The sequence below is a fragment of the Sphaeramia orbicularis genome, chromosome 1 (assembly GCF_902148855.1).
Source record: "Sphaeramia orbicularis chromosome 1, fSphaOr1.1, whole genome shotgun sequence".
NCBI lineage: Eukaryota > Metazoa > Chordata > Actinopteri > Kurtiformes > Apogonidae > Sphaeramia > Sphaeramia orbicularis.
Window position 1 is genome coordinate 23163562 of NC_043957.1, and position 23020 is coordinate 23186581.

At 37.5% G+C, this 23020-nt stretch overlaps 1 protein-coding gene across 1 annotated transcript in view; it reads left to right on the forward strand.

The window, feature by feature from the left end:
* LOC115415790 (voltage-dependent T-type calcium channel subunit alpha-1H-like) overlaps positions 1-23020 on the forward strand; it is a 114788-nt gene that overhangs the window by 87623 nt on the left and 4145 nt on the right. Inside the window, 11 exon segments of the mRNA XM_030129463.1 lie at positions 457-546; positions 972-1164; positions 5259-5410; positions 5547-5656; positions 7480-7613; positions 7702-7772; positions 14108-14186; positions 14474-14595; positions 17110-17394; positions 17491-17641; positions 20766-21319. Of these exon segments, the coding sequence (XP_029985323.1) occupies positions 457-546; positions 972-1164; positions 5259-5410; positions 5547-5656; positions 7480-7613; positions 7702-7772; positions 14108-14186; positions 14474-14595; positions 17110-17394; positions 17491-17641; positions 20766-21319 (1941 nt within the window).

The window sequence follows — 23020 nt, forward strand, 5'->3', positions numbered from 1 at the left end:
TTTCCTTTACTACACAGAGTAATCACAGGGGGGAACTGCATCACTGAGTGGCAGCTCCGTATCCAGTTCTCTTCATCCATCCATGTATTACTGTGTACTGTCATATGTAGAAAGAAAACAGACACATGAAATGATCTGCCCAATCAGCAGAGATGTACATGAGGCTATTCAGCTCTGGCATATTGCTGACATAATGCAGATCCATTTTATTAAACACACTTTGAAGTTATCATGTGTGGAGGTTTAGAAACAGGAGTAGGACGATATAAAATGACACTGTGTCTACGACTCATTCTCAGAAATGACAGACTGTGGACATGTGAAAGATCCATCCACATATAACATACCTCACTCCCACACACACAAGCACACACATATATATATATCTTGTCCTGACACCTGGTCTTAAAAAGTGAATGATAGCAGAAAGCTAATTTATAAATGTATCTCTTCCAGGCGCTGATGTCCCTGTTCGTGCTGTCATGTAAAGACGGCTGGGTCAGCATCATGTATGACGGCCTTGATGCTGTCGGAGTGGACCAGCAGGTAAAACACACACACACACACACACACACACACACACACACACACACAGACATACAGGAAAAGGAGAATGTGGGTAGAACTATAAATACTAGGGAAATACATAAATCAGTCAGCACTGTGTATATTGTATTTCACGGTGTTTTAGCTGTGTTTAATGTCGGTCTCAGGCACCATTTGAACTTTTGTTTCAAGCACAAAAGGAAAAATTTCAACGTAGAAAGAAGGTGTAAGGAAAGAAAAAAGGCAGATGGATAAATAGATCTGAGCTGACAGTGCTGGCAGTGTCTGTGCTGACTCAGGACTTACATTGTCTTCTTGTTTGTGCTCTCTCCTTTTCTTCTTCTTCACCTCCTCTTTTTTCATTTTGTCCCTATTCTACCTCCTCCCTTTCTCCTTCCATTTTCTCTCTCTGTGTCTCCCTGCAGCCAATCAGAAACAACAACCCTTGGATGCTGCTGTTCTTCATCTCTTTCCTGCTCATTGTCAGCTTCTTCGTGCTCAACATGTTTGTGGGTGTGGTGGTGGAAAACTTTCACAAGTGCCGGCAGCAGCAGGAGGAGGAGGAAGCACGGCTGCGGGAGGAGAAACGACAGAGGCGTTTGGAAAAGAGGAGAAGACGTAAGAGAACCGGAGGAATGAAGGGAAAACGCTATGCAAGATATATATTACATTTTCAAATGTGCAGGCTCTCAAATAGTATACCTATTTTTTTTGTTTTTTTAGCATCTAATTTGAAATCCATGAGCAACAATAAACTGTGACCGCTCCTCTGGAAATGCTTTTGCACAAGGTTTTGGAGCGTGGCTGCAGAGATTCACTCTCTCTCTGCCCTGAGAGCATTAGGGAGGTTGGGCACTGATGTGGAGTGATAAGGCCAGGCTGCGATCCAGTTAATCCCAAAGGTGTTCCGTGGGACTGAGGTCAGAACTCTGTGAAGGCCAGCTAAGTTCTTCTTCAACAAAGTATGGTATTGGCTGTGTAGGAGGGAAATGTGAGGTTTAATCCTTACACTGTGTAAAAGTGGATTTTACACAAACTCCTGCAGGTTAAAGTGGACTAAGTGAACACTTTTAATGCTGACAGACACTAATGCAGTGGTTTCCAACCTTTTTTGGTTCGTGATCCCATTTTAACATCATAAATTTCTGACGACCCCAGACATTCAAAACGACAATTTGTTTTGCTAAAATTGATTTGTTTTTGATCATGTAGTAGTTTGCTCTACTATGTTGCAAATAAACGTTAATTTTAGACGACATTTAGTCTATATAATGTATATTATTATGGACGGAGGCGGAAAAGCCAGGTGTACAGGGTGGGGAAGCAAAATTTACAACGAACATTTAGTTGTTTTTTCTCAGCAGGCACTACGTCAGTTGTTTTGAAACCAAACATATATTGATGTCATAATCATACCTAACACTATTATCCATACCTTTTCAGAAACTTTTGCCCATATAAGTAATCAGGAAAGCAAACGTCAAAGAGTGTGTGATTTGCTGAATGCACTCGTCGTACCAAAGGAGATTTCAAAAATAGTTGGAGTGTCCATAAAGACTGTTTATAATGTAAAGAAGAGAATGACTATGAGCAAAACTATTACAAGAAAGTCTGGAAGTGGAGGAAGCAACAAAAAACGTACAAAAGCGTTTATTAAAGCTCTCAAATCCAAAAACCTAAAGGATCCAACCAAATCCATGAGAAAAATGGCAACTGAACTTGAGGTAGACAACAAGACCGTTAGAAATGCAGTAAAATATGATTTGAAGATTTAAATTCTCATGACTTTCAATAAACTAATTGGTCATACACTGTCTTTCAATCCCTGCCTCAAAATATTGTAAATTTTGCTTCCCCACCCTGTAGATTACTGCACAAAGTGAGAATTTTTTTTCCCTTGGTCAGGATATGTACAGTCAGTCCAGCTTGGATTTCCAAGGCTGACAATTAATACTGAACAAACAATAACTCAAACTATGAATTATGAAAGAGCTGCAGCATCTGAAACCGACCACAATGAACATTTGAAAGATAAACAGTGCCACAGTGCTTCAGTTTCAGCTTCACAGTTTGTCATGTCTTGTATGTATTGTGATTGTCTCTCTCAACTCACCACATGCTTTTCATTGGATTTTTTTTTTATTTATTTATTTTTTTTCAATAACTAGAAATTTCAGGTGACCCCAATTTAATTCCAGGTGGCCCCACGTGGGGCCCCAACCCCAAGGTTGAAAAACACTGCACTAATGACTCACAAACATAAAGATGCCTAGCAGCATTAATGCTAACAACCCATGATTAATGCAACAGTCCCTGTAAAATAATGCAGTTACACGAGTACAAAGACTGTTGAAAATGAAAGTTAGTCAAGTATCTTGGATAGTTCCATTATTTATTTATGTACTGACTTGTTCTGGACCAGTCAGTTGGTAAAAGTACATGCATTATTTAATCAAGTAGAAGAACAGATATTTCAAAAATAAATGCAAAACATATGTACAGTATTGTGCAGACATCCTTGGCAAACATTACGTTTGTTGGTTTAGTGAAGATGTAATGATTACACATATGCATTTGTCAGTCTCTGTATTAAAATCCAAACTGGATATATGTGAAGTTTGTATGGCAGGAGAAGGAAACGTTTAAAGGGGTCATATTTTGCTTTTTTTTAATGGAATTATGCATTTTAAAACATTTCCTTGTGGTTTACATAAATTGTAAATGCTAATGACATAAGAAAGGTCTTTTTGAGCACTGGCCCTTTAAATGCAAATGAGCCACTTCATGCCCCACCCCCTCCAGGTTGTTGACCGTGCTGCTTTGTCCCATTTCTCCATACTCTGAGAAATGTTCATTGGAAGTCTTGACCTTATATCTGCAAATATTGTGATGTAACTAGTTATAGACACAACAAATTAAGAAGGAATTAAAACAGGTTGTAGAAATCCACTTGATTTTTTTGCCAAAATGAATATAAAGATAACTTTGCAGCACCTAGAGGATTCAAATTCAAACTTTTTCAACTATTAGGGTCCAAATACACAAATAAATGTACCAAAAACTTATAAAAGTGGGTTTAGCAAAATATAAACCCTTCAAGAAAAGATGTTTAAGAAACTTAAAAAAAACAAACAAACAAAAAAAAAAACATCCATAAACCAAGTATCTAGTGTGACCTCCTTTTGTACTTCACATGCTTTTAACCCTTTTGCTCAGACTATGAGATTTACTGCATTAATTTTCAGATTTTTTTTATACCAGATTTCATGTCAGATGGCTCTAATTGTTTATTTTGCATCTTGTTATGGGGTCAGGGGTCACAATAAATATTGACTTTAACTTTTACAACCTATTTAATTCAGTTTTTTGTGTGTCTTTTAAGACTGTGCACGTATGTCCCATATTTGTGTGTAGGAGGGAAATGTCAGTTTTAATCCATACACTGTGTAAAAGAAGTGGATGTAGCAACTTTGGACAAGAGAAGGGACCTAGAAAAGATGGAGGGGTGAAACTAAACTAAAATAGACCATGCTGGTATGTTTAACACCACCAAGTAATTTCAGCAGGTTGATCAATGTTACACATTTATTAAATACATACAGTAGCAATAATGACAACTTACTGTAGCATTAACACAACTGTACATTAACTAATTTTAAGTGATGTAGCAGTACCAACTAAATTATGCTTATTGACAGGGTGTTGTTATTAGGTAGAAGTAGACTTCATAAAAAATTTACATAAAATAAATCCTTCAGTGGTCCTGGCAATTTAACCGCAACTCCGACTTCAATAGCGTTGTGTTTCAGGAGAAGTTTTATCAGTAAACAGTCTGACTCAGCAGGCTGTGAGCTGTCAGTCAAAGCCCACAGACAGACCTGGACGACTCCCTCCTGGCAGTCAAAGCAGCCACGCCCTTATTTCTGCATAACTTTAATCCTTGACTTGTATAAAAATGCACCCTGATGTCTCTCAGGAAATTAGCTATAGAGACCAAAAACCAGACTTCATTTTTTTAAATTTTTATTTAATCAGACAAGAACATGTGCCCAAACTACATTGGAGATCACGTTTTCTAAAATATCACACTATGTTACTGCATACTGGCTTCCTTTACGCCCTTTGACAATTTTTGGACTTCAGTCTGTGTATGTGTGTGTGTGTGTGTCCTTGACAGTAATTGCAGACGAAGGCCAAACCATAGGAAATAGCCCCACATGCTTTTGGCTCTATAGTTTGGATTTAACATCATAAGTCTTTTTTTTCCTTCATAATGCCTGAGTATGTGCTCATTTCTGTTCATGTTACACTTGAATGGACACATAATGCAACACGCTTCTTTTTTTTCTTTCATGCGCTGCCTAATTTCTGTCTCTGTCCTTCGCTCTCTCTGCAGTGTAATCTCTAGTAGTGCTTTTCTCTTAGTCAGTTAACTGTCTGGCAGCAGACAGCGAGGGTTTCTGCCCAAAGACACCTTGAGGTGCCATGGGGTGTGTGTGTATGCGTGATGGATAGGACTGGAATCCTGAGGTGGCACTTTTAGTCTGTACACACACACATATGCACGATCACACACAGCAGTTGCCACTTGGCACGTACTTTATCAGTGACTTCATAGCCCATATCGTATTTTTCTTTCAGAGGGATTTTAATGAGTGTGTGTATGTGTGTGTGTGTTTGTGTGTGTTTGTGTGTGTGTGTGTTCAACGCAGGGGCCCAGGAGAAACCATATTACGCGGACTACTCCCCGTTACGACGATCAATCCATACCGTGTGCACCAGCCACTACCTGGATCTCTTCATCACCATCATCATCTTCACAAACCTCCTCACAATGAGCATGGAGCACTACAACCAGCCTCAGGTAACCATGGCAACACCTGCTACCACCTGTCCTAGAATCATAGTAATGAAGTGGTATGTGGAGGTACCTGGGCTGTTTTTTTTTTTTTTTCCTTTGTTTTCTTTTTTGCTTAAGTGTGTGCCTATGTGTCCTGCAGTATCTCGAGGAGATCCTGAAGTACTGCAATTACGTCTTCACAGTGGTTTTTGTCTTCGAGGCTATTCTCAAACTCATCGCTTTTGGCCTTCGTCGCTTTTTCAAAGAGAGGTACTCGTACTGTCAGTGTAATTACTTTAATATGGAGCTAATTTCCCTCCAAAACATAACAAAACAAAACATGTTTTACAAATTGCCCTCTGTGTTGATGATTTCCTCACCGATGTCCTTAATATTTGTTTGGCTTATTAATGTCAATTTCACACTTATAAAAACTAAAAAGTGCTAATCTCAGCCGCTACAAAATCATATTGTGTGGATCAGAGTTATTATCCCCTGAACCAAGAAGAACACAGAGCAAAACGAGAGAGCATTTCATTTTTCACATTTTTACAGGTCAGCATAGGACTCAGTGTGAGGTAAGAGGTATTCAGGTCAGTTCAGTTCATCACATGCTGAACGGCTTTAAAAATGTGGATACCATCGTTTTATTCTTATAATGTCTGGAAATAAACTTAAACAGGAATCAGTTATTTGACAGAGCTGATTTTGACCAAACTTGGCATTACCCCAGTGTATTTAAATCAGTGGTTCCCAACCTTTTTTCGTTCATGACCCCATTTTAACATCACAAATTTCTGGCAACCCCAGACATTCAAAACTGAGACTTTTTTTTTTTTTTGCTAAAATTAATTTGTTTCTGATTATATAATAGTTTTCTATACTGTGTTGCAAATAAATGTTAATTTCAGACAGCATTTGGTCTATATAATGTGTATTATTATGGACGGAGGCAGAAAAGCCAGGTGTAGATTACTGCACAAAGTGAGAATTTTATTTTCCTTGGTCAGGATATGTACAGTCAGTCCAGCTTGGATTTACAAGGCTGACAATTAATACTGAACAAACAAGAACTCAAACTATGAATTATGAAAGAGCTGCAGCATCTGAAACTGACCACAATGAACATTTGAAAGATAAACAGTACCACAGTGCTTCAGTTTCAACTTCAGTTTGTCATGTCATTTATGTATTGGGATAGTCTCTCTCAACTCACCATATATTTTTTATTAGTTTTTTTTAGTTTTTTCAATTACTAGAAATTTCATACGACCCCATTTGAATTCCAGGCGACCCCAAGGTTGAAAAACACTGGTTTAAATTGTTTCATACATACTACTTACTGCTGTGCAGGGGCTGAATTATGCTATAGATTTTGGAGAAAATCATCAGCACAAACACAGTTAAAAGGTTGTGAAAATGTAAGATTTATTTTTTGTGCTGTGTTGTGTAATTGTTTGATAGGTATGTTATGCATTATGCATGGAACTTGGGTAGTGTTTGTTTATTAAAGAGCCAGTGTGCGAGATTTACAGGGATTAATAGAGTTGTCATAACAAAAAAGAAATAAAATATTCCTCATTATGTTCTCATCAATGTATAATTGCCTGAAAATAAGAATCCTTTATTTCTATAATTTGTGTAAGTCTGCAGTTATAGAATTTGCTCTGTTGTGCAGCCATGTTTCTGTTTAAGTTCAGGACAAACTTGTTTTTTGCTCATTATCTGTTCTATGATAAGTGACATACAGAATTAATATGCATTACTATCTCTTACAATATTTGAGTGTGAAAGAGATTTAAAATCCCCTTAACTAAAAAGCCCAGAATGGACACAACAAACACTGGATCTAATGAGGGATTAGTGCGTTTTTAGCAGCCATTGCAGGGCAGGGTCAGGTTTAGGTCAGTGTGGTGAAATCTGCAAATTTGCCACTAAATATTACACACTGAACATTTAATCAGGTTGTTTTTATTTGTGAACCAAATTGTCATTGTTAGTGAAATGCAGCACTTTTGTAAAAAAAAAAAAAAAAAAAAAAAAGTCTAAAATTATACTTTTAAGACAATGAACCTGTGTGTGTTTGGGTCAAGATGGAACCAGCTGGACCTCGCCATCGTCCTGTTGTCCATCATGGGCATCGCACTGGAGGAAATAGACCTGAACGCTTCCCTTCCCATCAACCCTACCATCATACGCATCATGAGGGTCCTGAGGATAACCCGAGGTACACACTCAGCGCTCAGACAAAGACACACAGACACACAGCATCATGATATGTGGCTGATGAGAGCTGACACCTGACACTGTTTCAGTACTGAAGCTGTTGAAGATGGCGACAGGAATGAGAGCTCTGTTGGACACAGTGATGCAAGCTCTGCCTCAGGTAAGAGCCAGCACTGTTTCTGTATCCTCTGATTCTTTAAAGTATGAAATGTTTATTTAGAGTCAAGCCTGGTGTCCAGATCTGATGAATTGCAGATGGCTTGTTATATTTAGTGATTTATGAGACTTGGCACTGCTCATGTCCATGTGACTTAACCAGCATCAATCACTGATTCCTCAAACAGCTCTTTTCAATATCTATGAACTATTTTGACACTTTTGGAAATAAATTCACTTCCTTATAGAGAGATAGGTGAGTAAATTTAGTAGAAATGGCATCATACTAAAATCTTTCCACTCTGTTGTCTATAACTAGAAGCAACACGAAAACAGCTCATTTGATTCTTCTAATCAGATTTAAATGAATATTATCTAACATTGTTAAAACAAAGAAAGTTTCATTCTAAGCCTGTCTTTAAACCTCAGTTAATTATTCTGAACCTAGGCTGAAGTTCATGCTATTGCGCCAAAACTTTAATATACCATCCAGTGTTAACTTATAACTTACACTTGAGGAGGTTTATCTTTAAAAATGGCTGCAGACGGACTGAGCAAATAAATTAACTTCCTTTGAAGAATGTTAAGGGACAGACACTTTTGAGATCCTCCTGAGTTTCTCTCAAAAAATCAGTTCAGATAAGAAACTGTTAGCTACTGTCATACAGTCTCTCTCTCTCATTTTTTTTTTTTTTTTTTTTTTTTTTTTTTTTTTTTTACATTTTTTAATCTTCCATTGTTGGCTCAGATTGCCACTTTAATTCAGCCAACAAGCATTTCTCAAAGTAAGAGAACCTAGACCCTTCATGGGACTAATTATCTAACATTACAGCAGTGTAAACATTTTGTTAACAAATACAGAACAGCTGTATTACTTAACAAAATACAGCTGCTCCCCCATACATACTAGGATGCATAAGTAAGCCAATTTATCATGTCTGTTAACCTATATTAATTTGTGTGACCAAGCATCTCTGTCTAATTTCTGTTTACATCAGTGAACTTTACTAGAGCTCTGCTTAATTCTGAATCTCGATGTAGTCATTTTTAAAGGGGTCATATTTTGCTAAACCCACTTTTATTAGTCTTTGGTACATTTATTTGTGTATTTGGACCCTAATAGTTCATAAAGTTGACTTTGAACCCTCCAGGTGCTGCAAAGCTATCTTTATATTCAGTCCGGCAAAAATCGAGTGGATTTCTACAACCTGTTTTAATTCCTGCTTAATTTGTTACATCTCTAACTAGTTACGTCATGACATTTGCACATATAAGATCATGACTTTTGACGAACATTTCTCCAAGTACACCATAATTATTTGTCAGTAGCAGCGGTTGTAGTAAAAACTGAGAATATGTCCAAACTCTGAGCCGATTACCTAAAATGTTCAGTTGTTGGTTGTATTAACGAACACAAGTGGCTGAATGGGACAGAGCAAGGAAAAAAACAAGGTCAACAACCTGGAGGGGGGAGGTGTGAAGTGGCTCATTTGCATTTAAAGGACCAGCACTCAAAACGACCTTTCTGGTGTCATTAGTCAGAAATAGGGTTGAAGATGGACCTGTGGAGTTGAATTAATGAAGAATTCAGACCCAAGCATAGCATTTACAGTTTATGTAGACCACAGAGAAATGTTTTGAAATGCAAAATTCCGTTTATAAAAAAACAAAATATCACTCCTGTAAACCACAGTTTGCTGAATTTTGAACATGACTAATATTAGATTAAATGATGCCTGGCAAGTGCAGCCTCACAAATGTCTAATGGTTTTGTGTTGGTAGCCTTTTAAAGTGGTTACTCTTTACTTTAAGTAACTAGTATTTGTTATGCATCAACATGCCATTGTTCAGTTTTTATCAGTTATTCATTCTCATTGACAATCATCTTATTCATCAGCCTTCACTTCTTGGTTTATTTTAAGTTGTTGGTAAAATACATGATTCATTTATCCATTTTCTGTGGCCACTTGATCCCTGATCCCAGCTGACATAGAAAAGCCTGAACAGGATGCCACTTCATTGCAGGTCTGACATCATTCAACATCAGAGAAAAAAAGCATCTCTAAGAAAAGACGGCAGGTTTCTGACTGAAAATGAGTCACTGGAATCACACAGTGTTTATAATGTGCAAACTTAATTACAAATTTAAAATCTTAATACCTTAATATCCTACTTGTATTATGTGAGTCTGGATGGAGACATGGATGAAAATAGCAACCTGACTGGTTTGTGGAGGCATACAATAGACAAGTGGTAATTCTAGTTGCCCTTTAATTTAATTAATCCTGCTAATTACAGCTCTTAGAATTAATCATTGCGGTTCCTTTCTGAAGAACTGATTCTGTGGTTAAATCCAAACTTCATGGTTGCATTAGTGCGAGCTCTTTGCTATGGAGCATCAGTAGGAAGATAAAACGGTCGAGTCCAGTCCGATAGCTTAACAGAGACAAAGATGCCACAAAGCAGTTTATTCCCCTTGGAGGATAGAGAGTAAAACTCAGCTATCACACCAGCATTAATTCTTCTTTGTTTCAGTGACTGTGAGGAGAGGAGTAGAATTATCCCGATACTAGGAACTGCTTCCAACTGGATGTTTTATAAAGTATGCATGATTGTCCATGTTTGACTGAAAGTTTGTAGCTTTGTGCCCTGAAGCGAAAGGTGAACCAGGTACCATTTTTGGCAAACGACAGTGCATTTTTTATAACAGCACCTGTCTCAGTGAGGATGCAGTATTTTCTTTGACGTTGTGCCATTTGAACTTGAGTGTGTGGACCATAAACTGAGATGCAAATGTGTAAAAATATGAATAGTGATTGGTGTAAGAGCGTGTGAATACTGCTGTGGTACAGGGAAAGCTTCAGGAAGGATCTACGGTAACTCCTCGAGTCAGGAGTCCCCCAGGGGATGCTATGAGAGATGATAGAAGAGAAGAGGAGGAGGAGGAGGAGGGATGGTGGTGGAGGTGCGAGCTATTCAGGGCAGGTTAGAGTCTATAGAAGTACGACAAAAGAGGAGGCAGTGAGGTGAGATCCAGCACCTGAACATCATCTAAATTATCTCCATTGTGAGTATCAACAGCTTTTATACATTCTGCAAATTAAATTCTCCTTTAAAGTAGAAATTGGCACATGAAGAGTTGAGAAATCCCTCCCATATTCTCCGTTTATACGCAGCCCCTGACTCTTTGAATCTCTGCACATGCTCCCTCTCTGCCTCCCAACCATGAATAATACCATTTGTCTTTGAAGTGACAGACCCCCCGACACAGACTGAACCCAGGTCTTTGCAGTGGTGGCTAAGTGCTTTTTTTGTCCTGTGCTTCATCAGTAGGCTTGTACATCATCTAATCAGGCATCACCATACGTCCAACCACAAGGGAGAGCAGGCCAAGTCCCTTTGAATCGATTTGTAATTTGAATAAATGGCCTGCAGGTTTGTAATTCATGAGGACTGGATCCAGGCTGTGAAAGTGCACCTATTTTTCTAGATTCACTGTAAATCCAGGTTTTATGTTCGGAGCTAATCTTCTTGCGAAATCTAACAAACTAAACTTGTTTTACAAATGACACATGATTCTCTGACATTTTAGTTGTAAACACAAAACATGATTAACAGACTATTGCAGTTTAATTTCCAAATATGAAATTTACCCATCGAACAAATGGACATTGTGCCTCAGAAACAACTACAGCAAAAATGTCAGGAGTAATTCATCCTCCACCACAGTAGGTGGCGCTGTTAGTTAAACATACCTGTGTCAAATAATTCAGCTCATTTTGAGTTTATTATGAAATATTATAAGGATTTTGGACATTTTAGCTGTTTCATGAGGTAGAATCCTGTCTCACCTCTTATAAAATTTAAGTAAATTACAACCAACCTGCAAGTTTTGCTCTAGTTTTTTCTGGTTTCTTGAGGCTTTTTGTATGTGTCATGTGAATAGAATCTTTGCATTTTTCCATCATGTTGGACTAACATTATGACAACATTATTCAACTCTGTTCCACATTTTTCCTATACATACAGCGGTAGAATTTCCTTTAATTACATAATCTATCCTATCTTAATTAACAAAGAAAACATTTTCTGCCCTGATATAACTCTAAGCCAGGAGTGTCAAACTCATTTTAGTTCTGGGGCCACATTAAGCCTAATTTGGTCTGAAGTGGGCCGGACCAGTGAAATAATAACATAATAATATATAAATAATGTCAACTCCAAACTTTCCCCTTATGTTTTACAGTGAAAAAAGTACAATTATGCAATAAAAATGTTTACATCCACAAACTATCTTTTAAAACAATGTAAATAATATGAACAACAGGACAAGTTTTTGTGAAATGATGGTTTGTTTTAGTGTAGATATGGTAAAATAACTTGAAAATGTTGACATTTACAAAGAGAAAAATTTGGAGTTGTGAGTATTTATAGGTTATTATGATAGTATTTTACTGATCCGACCCACTTGAGATTAAATTGTATCTGTCTGTGGAACCTGAACTAAAATGGTTAATATCTTCAGTGTAATTTTTGCACTCAGATTCAGACTACTTTATTAATCCCCAAAGGGCAATTCAGTTCATAGTTACCCTGCCTTATTGAACGTCCAAACAATTAAGTACGAACAAACAAACGCAAAACATTCATAGCAGCATTTCACAAATTCATCCCACATGCCAGACTGGACCCTTTGACCGGCCGGATTTGGCCCCCGGGCCGCATGTTTGACACCTCTGCTTTAAGGCATCTATGTAAATCTGACTCAGAGTTCAGAAGCCAGACCTGCAGCTAATGAATTTATGGTAATTCTTGATTATTATTTCTTCTTAACCCATAAAGACCCAGTGCTACTTTTGTGGCAGTTCCAACATTTTTTCCTGCCATTTTTACATTTTCCTAAGTGATTTATCAACATTTATTCAAATTTTATTCACTGTAATTTGTGTTTTTTCAGTGTAAATCCTGTATTTTCCTATATTTAATTCACTGATCATGTAGATGTTCATAGAAGCTCAGATTAAAGTTGAGGGTTATTATATCAGAGGCAGAGAAAACTGAAGAAAAATGGACTAATTAGGCAAAATATCTAATTAACTGAGCATAAACCAAGTGTCTCCATCCATTGTCATTGGGTTTCCATGGGTTTTACTGGTGAATCAGTGTTGTAGAAGATGACAGTGTTTCCATGGTAACTTCGGAGCCTCTGAACGTCCAAATGGGTCATATGACCACTGATAACCATGAAAAGATGACAAACTGCATTTTATCTGAATTATTTCAATGTCATAATGGGTGGTCCAGAAGTTATTAAACATTTTAGATCAGTAGATGGTTTTGGTCACCAGTGGATGTTTGGATCTTCATGGGTTAAGCAGGAAAATAACATGTTACACAAATTCTGTAAGTAAGTTAACACCGACTACACCCCAGCAGTTAAGTGTGAACGCCTACATATAACACTTTCTGTAAAGTATCATAATGACACTGACAGGACAATTAGTACATGTTTGCGGAGCAGGAAAGTTAGTAATAATAATAATAATAATAATAATACATTTTATTTATAGGCGCCTTTCTCAGCACTCAAGGACACCGTACAGTAAAACAGTAAAACAGGAGCGTATAAAACAAGCAATAAAACAGGGGTAAAAAATAAAAAAGGCAGGTTAAAAAATTTGACAATGCAATTGTGTTCACAAAAGAAAGTGGTCCTAAACAGATGGGTTTTGAGTTTGGATTTGAAAAGAGGGAGTGAAGTGATATTTCTGAGCTCTGGCGGCAAGAAGTTCCAGAGTTAGTAGGAGAGAGTTATTTATTTTTTAATGATATTTGTTCGATTTTTCTGAAAAGTAGTGCATATACTAAATTACGATTGCTCATTTTTCAAGATCATGAGATTATCCAGACTATTACAGCTTTTGATTCCTGCGGGCATACATCATTTTGCTGAATTTCTTTTTTTTTTTTTTTCTTTTTTTTTTTAACTGCTGAGACATACATTACTTTTTTTTTTCTTTTACAGTTTTTTCCCCTTATGCACAACCTTAAATAGCTTGTTAATCATTTTTTTTGTATTTGCAAACCACACTGTGAATCTCAGGGCATTTGTAAAACACGCTTAGTTTGTTTGTTAACTTTTGGCAAGAAAATAGCTCCCTTTCATTAATACTGTTAGTTTTTAAGTAATGGCATCATTGCAATAAAGCTGAGCAGTCTCTGTCTATGGCCTCTTTCTATCTGTTGGCTTGTTTGCGTCTCTCTATGTATTCTGTATGTCTTTTTTCTGTGTATCATACACTGTATATATCTGTGTGTGCGTGTAATATGTCTGTCTAGGTGGGGAATCTAGGTCTGCTCTTCATGTTGCTGTTCTTCATCTATGCAGCTCTGGGAGTTGAGCTCTTTGGAAAACTGGGTTAGTGTGTGTGTGCGTGGATGTGCATGCATGTGCGTGAGGGAGCACGTGAGTGTGTGCATGCATATAAATTGGTACGCTTCTGTGTGCCTCAGATGACACTGGTGAAAGATCTGTGCATTACGTAACATGCATAAATTTTGTTGTGTTGCATACTTTAATTATGTCAATTTAGAATCAGCGCTCTAATCTACACACAATTCTCTTTTTTCTCTCAGATGTCCTCGCCTTCCTCGCCCACGCTTACTGTCTCTAATACTCTTTTCCTCTTCTCATCCTCTTCCCAGAGTGCTCAGATGAGAACCCGTGTGAGGGTCTTAGTCGCCATGCCACCTTTGACAACTTCGGCATGGCTTTCCTCACGCTCTTCAGAGTGTCGACCGGGGACAACTGGAATGGGATTATGAAGGTTATTTCTTTTCCACTCTCCTCTGCTCTGTGGGTGTTTAAAAGAAAATGGATAGCCGACAGAGTCCTTGTTTGTGTCTGTGCATATGTGTGAGGCTTGAAGCATCACTTATGAGGCAAGCACTGCATTAGGCGGAGAGGAGATCACTGTTTTTTATGACAGACTAAGAGCTGGTGACATTAGAGGGTTAGGAGAGTGTAGTAATTCTTTAGTGACAGACTCAAGGTCTTCTTATGTCCAGATCAACATCTCCCCCTGTTGAAGAAGAAAGAAATTACAGTAGACGCTCCCTACCTTTTTTTTTTAACTTGAAGAAGACCTAAAACAATGAAAACTATTAGTATGGTTTATTTTATTTGTCCCTTAGGTAGCATATACATAGCACTGCAATAAATGTTGTCATGCGCTTGGCTTTAATGAAAACCTGATTGTATTTCACTGTTTTTCACCTTGTCATGAGACCCAGCCATCTTGGAACAAGCTAGGTGATGACGTCAGGTGGTTGGTTGTCTCTGCTGTTAGCTTGTTCTGAGCGACTGAAGTAAACATATGATTATTTAGATAACTGCTCGAAGCTCACATTACATGTCATTATGACTTGCTCATGACTTCACAGTGACTTCTGTTATTTTTTATTATAGCCGTTATGCCTGTTTGGGTCATAAAAACGACATTAGTGATCAGTCGCAGCTGTATACAAACGAGCCGACTGTTTAAGCTGATGTATGCTAATGAGCCTAAATAAGTTTAATTTTCATTCAAGGAAATGAACTGCTATTGAACAGGCTGATAACCTCACAAACAGAAAATTATACATATAGTATTACAACTAAAGCAAATCAATTATTAATTCTTACTTAGTGTTGTATTTGGGAGAAACAGAAGCTAACTGCACGTGGCTAATTAGCATTTGTTAGCATAAACACATGGCTAATTTGCATAAAGTGTGTGAGGTGTGCTGGTGAAGAACAAGTTAGTTTTGTGATAAATGAAGAACAAGTTTTATTACAGTGCCATATGGTTCCTAAGGTACAAATAAAATAAACCACTGTAATATTGTTTCATGTTCCTTTTAAAGCCCACATCTGAAGATTTCCAAGGAACACATAACCATAAACCAAATTTAATGTCCTATGTCCTATTTTTTTATCATGCACTTTGGACTTTTGCTGGTGTAGGTTTATTTTCTGAGTCACTGTTGGATTTTAAGAAAAGCCCCACAATGCATTGTTGCATTTGAGTTGGCTAGTGATGGAAAAACATTGTCTCTACCTAGTGATGTATGGTTACTACTTCTTCCAAAAAAAAAATCTATCTATCTATCTATCTATCTATCTATCTATCTATCTATCTATCTATCTATCTATCTATCTATCTATCTATCTATCTATCTATCTATCTATCTATCTATCTATCTATTTTTGTAAACAAACATTTTCCTGGAAATTTTTGTTAATCTGGAAACGTTCAAGCCCCTTTAAAATGCATTTTAAAAAAATATTTCAGGTGTATATTTTGTAAATCAAATCACAAACTCGAACTGGTTGATATGTTAACAGTAGGATGAGGGTATTTTTCCTGTTTGTAACATCGGCATTTATTATGATTTATAGATATAGAATAATTCTGCCAGTTTGAAGAGTTTCCTGGTAATGTGTGAAGCCTGAACAAAGAATTACAGCTACTTAAATCTTAGAAGGAACAGAAAAGCAGAGTTTTGGAGTTTATTAGGTGCACCTGAATGCATCATGAGGGCCATCAAATATAAAATGCAGTAAAGGCTCTACTTCAGTACAAACACCAGTATGATGGAAGATACTCTTCTGAACTGTACCGACTAAATGGAAAATCATCATGAATGTGGTGCATTTATTTCAGCTTTGTGTTGTCCATGTGAGTAAAAATAACCAAAGCTCATCATCGCTATCAACATGCATTTTATCTTGATCCAACTTTGGTAATGATTGTGAAGCTCTTATATGAACAGAACAAGATGGGGGTGGGGTGGGGGGGTATTTGTTAAAGAAAGTAGAATAGACTAGATTTCATTTGCCATTTGCACAGATACATCGCAGTATAAGTACACTGGAATTCTTGTGCATTTCCCTGAGTCATGGAATCTAAAGAAAAAAAGACATGAACAAAAACAGAAACAAAACATAAACACAGCTAAAACATATAAAAACAGTTATTGCACAGACAAACACAAATACACACTTGTAAAACAGAGTACTGATCAGAAAAAATTTATAATAATAAAAGTACTGGAAGGCAAAAACAAGTTATTGCACATTTGAATTAAAGTACTGTATCCATATAAATGTAGAATCAGAATTAATCTGAGCATTTATCAGTCTGACTGTCTCTCCAGTAAACTAAATGTCACTCTGAGACCCACCAGCGGACCGTTCACCACTGGCTGGGAACAACTTCGTTAACCAGTGAATCATCACCAATTACTTCACATCATTTTCATTGATTGTTTCATCATCTTTACCGTATCCTCATGTTCAGGACACTCTGCGAGAGTGTCGTCCACAGGACCGTCACTGCCTCACTTACCTGCCCCTGATCTCTCCCATCTACTTCGTCACCTTCGTCCTCACGGCTCAGTTCGTGCTGGTCAACGTGGTCGTGGCCGTTCTGATGAAGCACTTGGAGGAAAGCAACAAAGAGGCACAGCTGGAGGAGATGGAGGAGAGGAGGGAGAGGGAGGAGGAGGAGGAGGCGTCACGGAGGCGCCTCAGTAACGCCTCGGTTGGAGTCGACCTGGGGCTGAATGTGGACACACCTGCCCAGGTAACAGACAGTGTGTGTATGTATTTCTAGACATATTAAAGGCAATGGAGTAAAGATGACGACAGTGATGACAGCTGAGATGATCTCCTGTGGCAGGTGCAAGTCGAGGAAGAGGAGGGTTCCCATGGCAACCTGCAGAGTATCGGACGTATGCTGTCTCTCCCTAGCGACAGCTTTGTTCAGCCACTCAGATGCTCTCCTTACTCTCCCATTGGCCCTGAGACCTATTGTGGTTACAGCTACTCAGGTAATGTGGTTGTTGATGGCCAGTTTTTACAGCGCTGTAACCAAAATGAGTTTCTGTAAAGATGATGGCTTCTATAAATCAGAGGAAAAACACTTGAGCTGTGCAACAAAAATGCCCTGTATCGCTGTGGGCATTAAAGGTGGAGAGAGTAATTCTTTAGAACGACTCGATATTTGAAATCAAGCCAAATAAACACACCCTCTCTTTAGTGCTGTTTCAGAAGCTCCACTGGACAAACCCGAATTCCCTCTGTCCCAGAGTGATTTGGTTCCGGCCTGAAGGTGGATCTGTTTAATCCAGGTCTTGTTTTCCAGTTTATAGGCTTAAAAAGACCCATTACATTCACAAAACCACAAAAATCAGATGCTTAATTTTACAGATACGAGTTACTTTTTTGTAATTATAAGGAAAGGTAAATGTGAGTTTAGATTATGTCATTTCAAGTAATTGTGAGAAAAAAACCTTCTAAATATCTTATATCAGTAAGTCATCATCATTGTACATTGTCGGTGAAAATATCAATACTAAATAACAGAAGAATTACAATCTTATTCAAAGAGGTGTGACTTATTTATCCAGTTTAGTCGCATTGGTTTGGCATCATTGGGTCCCATAGCATTGAAGCTTTTCAAAAATGCTGATTATTCCATAAAAATAAACACTGGAACCAAACGGAATCACAGTAATGACATACAGTGACAGACAGCAGCATGCACTTGGCCTGTTTCACTTTGTGCTTAATCCTGCTGACAGACTAACAAACCAACAGACGGGAGCAATTACATTACCTCCTTGGCGGAGGTATTAATTCCCTAAAACAGCTTGGCACCAAATTGTACCAAATGTTGTTTAATAAAAGCAAATAGAGCATTTGTAGGGGATGATTTTCAGCTGTGCATAAATCCACATTTGAATAGTGTGTAAGTATTTATGGCAGCAGGATCTGTATTTGGGTCTGTGTCAAAATGTTTATGTAATGATCAAATAAATCAACAGGTGCAACAGTATGTCACACTGATGTATTTTTAATTATTTCTGGACAGAAGTGATGCCCTATATTACAAAGTGAAGGTATTCATCAAACTTCAGCTCCACAGACTCCAACTCATTTTGATTTTTTATGATTTCTAATTTGTATGAATTATTGGACATTTAAAATTCAAATTAAAAACGATTTAAGGCTCCAGTTATATTTAGGCTTTTCGATGCATCTCTGTAAGGTGTGTCTGTTAATCTTTGTTCAATTTAAGAGTCATTGGTTCCCTTGGACTCAACAAAGAACAATACGTTTTTGGTGTCTGAAGGCTAAAGTCATTGGAACTTAGCAAAAACCATTTTTGGACATAAGTGCTGGTGTAAAAAAGAACTTAATGTACATATTGTGATGCAATACCTGAATATGCTTTTTAGAGTACTGTGAAAGAAACTGGGATACTGTTGCATGTATCACTTAAATATTAGTCTTATTTTTTAGAAGTAGAAAAATGAAGCATATCTTTTACGTAATATCATTTTAAGAAAATAGGTATAAATCTGGCTAATATTAAGCAAGATTGATTAATGAGAGTAGTATATCTGTGTCCCAGTGGAGAATTGAAATTGTCTTCCTTACTTTATATCTTCTCATTTTAACAGTATTAACTCATTACTTGTAATAAGCCTATTGCTTACATTTTGGCGTTCTTATTACCTCCGCCAAGGAGGTTATGTTTTTGCCGGCGTCTGTCTGTCTGTCTGTGTGCCAGATAACTCAAAAAGTTACGGATGGATTTGGGTGAAAATTTCAGGAAATGTTGATACTGGCACAAGGAACAAATGAATAAATTTTGGTGGTGATGGGGGGGGGTGCTCTGGTCTGCCTTGGCAGAGGTCTGCGCTTTCCAAGTGCTTTTCTAGTTTTAAAGTCTGTTATGTACTTTCAGTTGTGTGGTTTTAAAAATGAAGCCAAACAATTTTCTTTTGCTAATTCAAGACACTCTGGTTACATTTAAGAGTATTTGGCTTCTTTCTAGTTTGGATGCTTTTAGCTCACCGGAAGATAGGTCATGAACTATTGTGAAGGCACCATGTCTGTCTTCATCTTTGTCATCGTCTTCATTAGCAATTTCTTCAAACATCTTCTTCTCCAAAACTACTAGCTGGAAAATGTATTTGTAGCGTCCTTGGGACAATGTCTACAAACTTTGTACACAGTTGTACAAATTTTCCTTTACTTATAATGGTCCATATTTTCTTTTTTTAAAATATCATTTTATTTTTTCTTTTGGGAAAATACAACGGAGTAAAACAAAAAAAACAACTAAGCACATTTGTATATCATGTTTGAAAAATCAACAATGATAAAACATGAAATTTAACGTAACTTTGGAATGTCCAAAGAAGTTCTCTGTTCAGAAAAAAAAAACAAAAGAACAAGTCTTCTTAAAATAAGTCTTCCCTTTTTTTGGGTAATATTTTGTTAAATAACATACATTAGAGCAAAAAGATGTTATATTTTTCCCCCTTATTTTCACTAGTCTTATTTCAAAATCCACACAAGTTTCAACTCCATACATTCAACCAGTACAGGTGTAACTTGTTATTTCCAGTTAAGTTAAATCTGGCCTCAGTGGGGTGATATACACAATCCATTTTGACCACATTTCCATAACTTTATCCTGCTTTACTTTTAATGAAGACAGTTTCTCCATTATATAGATTTCATAGATTGCTTTTAACCAGTCTTCAAGTTGTGGTGCATCTGGTTGTAGCCACTTCCTTGTCAGAGCTTTTTTGGTCCATATTTTCATGGCTTATATCGTGGAAATGGTTAGAGACATCAATATAGTTACTATTGAACACTGACAGGAAGTCATATATGGATTTGGATTTAAATAGTTGAGTTATTCTCCAGTGAAAGTACCACCCACTTCTATTGGGAGATTGATCTCCACAGGACTCTAACATAGAACAGAACCTGACAACCTCACAAATTCAACTTATTGATTCTTGATACAACATGCCGGTGAGATACAAGAACAATGGTCCTATTTTTTCAGTGTGAAATGGAGTCAGACGTCACTTGTAAAACGAGGTGATGTGCAGTATGTTTTCAGTGAAATTGTTTTGTCATTATTTGTTGCAGGCTCCATGTCGTCGCTGGGCTCCAGCGGGGGCGGCTCACTGCTGCAGGTTCCAGGAGCGCTGCCCTCCATCAGCCACGCTTCACTGGGGTCTGGACGGAGCTCAAGGCCCATGATCTGCCTAAGCCCGTCACAGAGCATAGACAGAAACTCGGCACACAGGCTGAGTCCAGCTGACAGTATGGAGGGCTACAGACTGAGCCCAGCCCACAGAATTAACAGGCACAGACTTAACTCCGCTCACAGTATCGACGGATACAGGTTCAGCCCCGCCCGTCGGATCAACAGACACAGGCTCAGCTCTGCTCACAGTATGGACGGATACAGGCTGAGTCCAGACAGGAGCACAGACAGGCCCAAGCTCATGTCCAGCCACAGCATAGACCGACACCACTCACTCAGACTGAGTCCCACACACAGGAGACAGCCTTCCCATTGGCTCAGTCCTGAAGACAGTTTGGACAGAAACAAGCTGAGCCCGTCCTACGTCCCAGAGAGCTCAGTCCTGAAGAGACCCGCCTCCTTTCACACAACAAACAGACAGTTAAGGAGACAGGTGTGTGCTCGCCTCACTTTTCCTCCTTCTGCTATACCTTACATTTGAGCTTTTTACATCATTTTGCTGCCAGGCTGTGCAGTGAAGCCTGTTCCCTGGTCTTCCATGCATCCACTCATTCCCTTTCCTGTTTGGTATGAAAATTTCATAAGTGCTACCTTGAAACTTGTTTGACATGTATAATTCATCACAGTAAACTCCAGCCTGCATTATCTTTGTAAAGGTCACTCTAATACAGCCGGCTCTTCAAATCAGCCCGCTATTATACTGTATTCATCGCAGGCTAATTTGTCTCTGAAGCGAAACAATAACAAAGACAATAGTTTAATGTTGTCAGGAAGTAGCATGAGTGTCAGCGATGCTCCACCACAGACAATGAAAATCTATTTGATGTGAGTAATGCAAAAAAACATGAATACAGATGAGGTTTTAGTTACATTATGTTAAAGGATGTATATTCATCTTAAGTCATTTCATGCTAATGCAATAGATGAAATGTTTTGTAGGAAAAAGGATATAATTTACAGAAGACCAAATTAAGTGGCAAAATTACAGATTTCTCTGAATTTACTTTGAAAATTTCATTTAATGAAGTCAAAAAATATAAAATGGTATCAGTCAGGTTAAGACACTGTATGTAAGTTTAATAAATGCATATAGTACTGTATAAAAGTTTTGTAATAAGAAATATGTACACAGCCTTAAAAGACTCACAAAAAATGGAACTAAATCTGGTAAAGTTAAAGTCACTATTTAGTGTGACCTCTGACCCCATGACAAGAAGCAGCACAATTAGAAACATGTGACACGTATTGAGCAAAACCTGGCATAAAACACCAATAAGTTAATGCAATAAATCTCATATTGTCTGAACAAAAGGGTGAAACGAGAAGTGCACACTAAATACGACCGCTTTGGTTTATAGTCTAATGCACAGGTGTCAAACATGCGGCCTGGGGGCCAAATCTGGCCTGCCAAAGGGTCCAATCCAGCCCGTTGGATGAATTTGTGAAGTGCAAAAATTACACTGACGAAATTAACAATCAGTCGTGTCAAAATAATTTTAATTTTAAGTTCTACGTGCAGATGCATATGGACCAGTTAGTTGTCAAGTGGATCAGGGTGTAAAATATCATACAAATAATGACAACTGCAAATTTTCTCTTTGTTTTGGGGTAAAAAAGTTAAACTGCATGGAAATGTTGACATTAACAAACTATACTTTTACAAAAAATTTGAATAACCTGAACAAATATGAACAACATGAAATATCTTAAGAGAAGTAAATGCAATTTTACCAACAGTCTGTTATTAAATGTTATGTGTATTTGTCGATCCATCGTGATCTGTAAGTTATAATGTACACGTATAAATGATTAACAGAGGCATAATATTTTTTAAATTGCACTTATTTTTCTTAAGACATTTCAAGTTGTTCCTATTATTCCGATTTTTAAGGAAACTTTGTAGATGTAAACATTATCATAATTTAATTTAACTTTTTTCACTGTTATTATTTTACTGGTCTGGCTCACTTGAGATCATATTGGGCTGAATGTGGCTGCTGAACTAAAATGAGTTTGACACCCCTGGTCTAATGCATATATGAGGTCATTAGAATGTTACGAAATTAAAAAACCTGATGTTGGACTATGACTTTTGCACAGTACTGTAACTCAAGAATTCGTATGTTAATTATGA